The sequence below is a fragment of the Meleagris gallopavo genome, chromosome 11 (genome assembly GCF_000146605.3).
Source record: "Meleagris gallopavo isolate NT-WF06-2002-E0010 breed Aviagen turkey brand Nicholas breeding stock chromosome 11, Turkey_5.1, whole genome shotgun sequence".
In the NCBI taxonomy this organism is placed as follows: Eukaryota; Metazoa; Chordata; class Aves; order Galliformes; family Phasianidae; genus Meleagris; species Meleagris gallopavo.
Genome location: NC_015021.2, coordinates 22,248,881 through 22,254,591, shown reverse-complemented (window position 1 = coordinate 22,254,591; position 5,711 = coordinate 22,248,881). Strand labels below are relative to the sequence as shown.

Below are 5,711 nucleotides of genomic sequence, written 5' to 3'. Positions count from 1 at the left end.
GGGGTTGGAACTGGATGAGCACTGTGGGCCTTTTCAACCCAGGCCATTCTATCATTCTCTGATTACCAGAAGCTGATGTTTGGATGGTCCCAAATATTGTGCTTGTTGGTTTTGGTGTACGATTTTAAAATATATCCATGTGAACTGGTGATGTACATCACAAACTCTTTTCTGTCCCAGACCCAGAAGCACAGTGCCAGAGCTTCTGTGTGGGGAAAAAGGAAACTTGAGTCTAAACCAAGTTTGCCTAACAAACCAGGGAAATAGGTGAAATGCATGAAGAGACTGTTTGAAAGGCAGCTAGTTGTTCTCTTGGGAGCTGTGTAGTGTGGTGTAAAAGTTTTTAGCAAAACTTGTTCACCTGATCAAGATAACTGATATTGGTGTAAATTCTGGTGTTTCTAGGAGTACGGCAGCACCGGATGTGCACAACACTGCTGCTGCCACTTATTTGTAGTGTTTTATGTCATTGATGGTTAAGGTATTCAGTGAAAATTGAGGGTTCATTTAAACTTTGAAGCACATTTGAGCTGTAGCAACAGCTGTGATTTTGCGTAACACAGTATTTGAGAGGAATCTTGTTTGGATAATTATTTTTCACTAGAAAGAACAACGGATGCATGGCTTCAGTAGTTGTCCCCGCTGCCTGATGCGTGGCAGCAGAAGGAGCACTTCATTGAAACTGACAGGTGCCACGGGGTTTATTTAGGACAGCCTCAACCTTGTCCTGGTTTGTTTGATAATGTCTGCCTTATGGATGTTCAGCCACTGCATTTCCTGCGTTAGAGCCGTGTGTTACACCAATATTACTATCTGTGCTGCCTCAACTACAAATTGGATGAACAGCCAGTGACACTTTTTCAATATTATTACATTAAACCAAGTGGATTTTGATTGATAACCTAATATTCAACTAATGCAAAACATCAATCATGGCAAGTATATTAATTATTTAATATTGCAGTCTAATTCAGAAATCGATGTGCTGCATGAGGGGAAGGGAAACTCGCTGTTCCCAGAAGACTTAAGGCAGGGAATTATTAAAGAAAAAAACCAAACCTGCTGTACTCTTGCGTGTTAGTTCGATACAAATCTTTATTCATTTGCCAATAATCTCTTCGCATTTTCCACTTCAGGACCGTTTTTATCAGTTTTGAGACCTATAATTGAATTAAGTCTGCTTTCAGCACAGAGCAAAAAGAGTTGTACCAATATTGATGAAGTCATGACAGGGACAGCAGAGGAGACAGGCCACTAACAGGGCAGGCTTTATACCATTAGTGGGCAGCTCCTAACATCAGCGTCTTGGATCCTGCTTCCCAAGCAATTTCCTTAAGGCCATTTAGCACCTCACAACGGATGTTAAAGACAATTCCTATTTAAGTATTGTGCAAACTCAGAGTACATTCTTATTTCAAAATGCTGAATAACAGCGTAAGTAAAGCGTATGTGTTGCTTTGTTCATGATATGCTCCCAAATCAAGTGGAAGTGTGTACATTTTTTAGAAAGCTTTATGAAATCATAAATAAAAGCTTTATATAGAAGTCTAAAGTACAGCTAAGCTGCATTACGTGTAACTGAACATATTCTTAATTTAATAAAGCTTCACACTCTATAGTCGTTCTGTGTTCTACTTCACCTTGTGTTCTATAGCCCATAGCTTGCATTAAAGAGAATGGAAGCATCAGTCTTTGCATGGTTTGCTTTGGTGGAAGAGTGTAGTTGGACTTTTTGCTCCTGTGGCTTGATGCAGTTTAATGATTTGTTGGAGGAAAAAAATATGTATTGTAAATGTACACTACCAACTCAAACCATTCTATGATCACGCAGTTCATTAACTGATTTTTTGAAATGCTTCTGGGTGAAATGCTTTCTCCTTGCTTGGCATGCTGAAGGCCCATTTTCCTCAAAGGACACGATTACATTTTTGGAAGCAGACAGAACCTGGAGCCAATGAAAGCAGAACCAACTTCCTTCGTTTAGTGGCCTGGGGAGTTTTATTGGTTTTACTTTGGTTTGGGTTCTCTCTTTTTCGAGTAGCAGAGTAGTTGCAGGTAACCTTGTGGGCTTTACTGCTCCAGGATAGCACTGCACTGTACGTCCACATGGCAAGATTTATCATGGGCTGTGTTTTGCTCTGAGTTCTCCTCTTCTTTTTTTTTTTTTGGTAGCTTGGTCTTTTCTTCCCACAACCTGCTTAGTTAATGTACAATTCATGCACTGCACCACCTTTTAACCAGTCTCCAGTTATACTGTTGGAGTAGTGACGAGGCAGAACCAACGTAAAGCCATGGAGTGTGGATTTCATAAATACCATTATGCAGTGTTTTGCTTTATTGAGTTCAGTACGAAGTTGTGGGGTAATTATATTAAAAATGCTTCTTCAAATGAGCGTTCTGTTGCTTTGCTAACGTTTGTTGCAGTTTTAAGGCAGGTCAAATTTGAGGTTATAAATAATTCTGTAGCTGTGCATTTGGATGATCAATACTCTAAAAGTATTTTAACGATTAAGATATTAAAAATAAAAATTTTACATAATCAAGAAATGTCATGGCTTTGCCATTTTCAGAGTTAAATATAAATTGTTTCAGACAAGGATTTAGCAACTATTGAGGACTTCTGTTCTTCTGTTACAGGGATGCTGGAAACATCAAAGCTGGATTAGAACATCTGGTAAGTTTTAATTTTCTCTTGAACATTTGCATCATCTTTGATATCTGCATTCCAAATGAACACTTTTGAATGAGCTTTGAATACCTTGAATTGAGAAAGTCAACCATTTCCCAGAGGGTCAGCTTACTGTTATTATGTGAAGGCACTTACATTTTCATTTATCTTACCATTTCAAGGGAATTTTAATTTTTTTAAATTACTTTTTTTGATGTAGAGATGAAATAAAATGGACTACAATCCTTGGATTGATGATTACCTTAATTATAAACAAAAATTGTTTGGTGTAGGTTTTTTGGCATATCCTGATCTGAAATCAACAAACTTGTGACAAAAAAAAACCCAACAAAAAAAAAGACACCCACAATCAAATATTGCATGCATAAATATGGTGTGTTTTAGTAATTTGAAGGCTTTGAAAGAAGTGCACAGCTTTGTTTTTTCTGCTGTCTGTGCTTTATGAATAATGTATTGAGTTAAGTTCCATTCAGTGCTGCAGTATAAAATAATAATTGAGATGCAAAGTATTTTTGGTTTAAGTAAACATATTCAAACCACAAGTGATGGCAGGACATACTTAGCATTAAAACAAATCAGTTGATCACAACTGGAAAAAATGCAATATTGTCACAAGTCTGAAGCTCCTTGAGAGTAGAATGTTAGCATCAGCATCATCTGAACATGGAGTAGTTCATCTAAACAGATTATTAAATCCCATTAAATCAAAATACTCGCTGTTAATGGTACGTATATTTCAGTACCTCAGGAGAAGCGCTTAAATTCATGCTTAATTTTTCATATAATACCTAAATAATGTATCCTGTTCCATACTGCTATTAAAATAAAATCTTATCGCAGCGTATTGCACGAGCATTTGAACAAATTGCTTTTCTGCTGTTGCTTCCCATTTTGGGGATCGCACGGGAAACGTGATTTGTTGGAGCTGGTATTCCAATATCTTCTTGGACTAACAGCAGGATGAGGAGTGTGCATATTCTGGCACCATTGTCAACAGTTTCCCTTTTATAATGATGGCATATTAAATGCTCCATTGCAACTAGTATTTAGAACCTGTAAATGGAATAAATAGCTGAGCGTTATGAATAGTTCTAAGAGCAGTTGGAAAATTAATCTTGTTTGCTGGTTTCATAGGTATCTTGCATGCTAGTTGAATCTCTTAAATAAATTTTTAAAATGTTTCATTCCTCTGCTGGTGTCAGGTCGTTGTAATCTGATGGGTTCAGAGAATTTTTCTAATGCATTATAAAGATGCTGTAGTCTTGACAGATGACCATGACTGGTACTTTTTCTAAATTGGGAGTGCTGCAGTAGCTGGAGCTGCGGGTCTGATTTATAATGTCACCTCAAACCTGCAGGTTTGGGAGGAGGAGGTCTGTGGTTTCTGAGCAGGCTGGGGCAGGGGAAGGTGGGCCAGGATTACTGCCTGCTCGTGTCCTGAGTTTCACGGGGATTTGGGGGAAAATGTGCTGGAAAGATGCTCTGCAGAGTAATGGAACCTGAAGTTCTTTGACGTGGTAACTCACTGTATGCTTGAATAATGTCATTGCCATGAAATACATTAGCTGCTTTGTACTGCTGTGAAAGATCTGTCAAAAACCTCCAGGTCTTTAAGACTTTTTTCCCTTTCCCTGTGATCTTAGAAAATCTATCCTGGGAACGGGTGCTCCAGGAAATGAACAGTTTCCCGAGGCACCTGCAGATGGGAGGATTCGTGCAGGAAACTTTTACATCTCAATGTTATGGCAGACAAGTTCAGAAAGACCTTTGAACTCCAGTAAATTATGGGGACGTTTCTAAGAAGAATTAAGCCACACTATTGCTTTAGTTCTTTTACTTTACCTTACTGCATCTCCAAATACCTGCAAGAAATTGTTTTTCTCCATTTTTTCCCCCACGGTTGGCAATGAAAACAAGAGTCTAGTTATTGATTATAAATAGATTTATAATAAGTAGATTTAATCCTTTATTTAAAATGGGATGTGCTTTCTCATTGCATTGTATAGGTACTGTTTGCTGGATTGCAGCCTGTCTTACTGCTAACATGTGCCTAATGGCATCTGCCACCTGGGCATTTAGCATCTAGCTACACCTGGCTGCTTTTCAAAAATCTGGTAAATATTTTGCAAGTTGTTATTTGGGAATACTTTCGGTGTGAAAACACGCTTTCATAAACAACTCCTCAGTAGACCAGAGAACTGCACAGAAGGTTCATGTGGCTGTTTGTGTCAGTAAGCATGCAAATCCTGGAGCTTTGGCCTGGGAGGGGCTGTAAAGTCCATCGTGTGCCAACCCCATACTGTGAGCAGGGACACCTCCCATAGGCCAGGTGCCCAAAGCCCTTGGAAGGATGGGGCACACACAGCTCTGGATGCAGTGCTGGGGCCTCACCACCCTCATGATGGATTCCTTCAGAACACACCCCAGCTGGAGGAGCTGCTCTGGTGCTTGCTTGTTATTTGCTGAATTGTACATGGCTAATTTAACAGCCTTTAGAAACCTTGGAACGGGAAACTGTTTGTAGGTCTGTTTTCTGTTGGTATCTCCATTGAAATTGGACTGTGTAGCCATGCGTGTGGTTTCTTCAGCACAGCTATCTTATTTGTGTCTTTTGTATAACATTTCAAGGCAATAACCTCCTTGTCCTTGTGGTCAAGCAGCAGCGTCAGTCCGTTTTAAATGATGGAGAGCAACCTGTCATTAATAGCTTGTTTAGCCCATCAGTGGTTTGTAAGAATATAGTTATTGTCTGGCAGTAAGGCCGGCGCTCCTCGTTGTGTGGGGATCAATAACCACCAGCAGGTGCAGATGGAGCTCCTGTGCTGCTGGCTATTGCATTGCTGCACACTGCTCTGCCAACGAAGCTGCTGCAGCTTGTTGTTTATGCTTTTAGTTGCACAGTGTGACACAGGTAGTGTGTATTAAGGTCAGGAATTCGTGGTAACTAATATTGGTGAACTCCATCCGGCAGCTCTCTGTCTGCAGGTCTTCCTACTGAAGATCTCTTGGCAATGGCAGAGGT

The 5,711-nt window shown here is 39.7% G+C and overlaps 1 protein-coding gene across 4 annotated transcripts in view; it reads left to right on the top strand.

The window, feature by feature from the left end:
- Positions 1-5,711, top strand: part of RSRC1 (arginine and serine rich coiled-coil 1) — a 112,220-nt gene that overhangs the window by 52,635 nt on the left and 53,874 nt on the right. For all 4 annotated transcript variants that reach the window (XM_019619204.2, XM_019619202.2, XM_010717090.3 and 1 more), the window contains exon 5: positions 2,638-2,674. In XM_019619204.2, the coding sequence (XP_019474749.1) occupies positions 2,638-2,674 (37 nt within the window). The remainder of the gene's footprint in view (positions 1-2,637; positions 2,675-5,711) is intronic.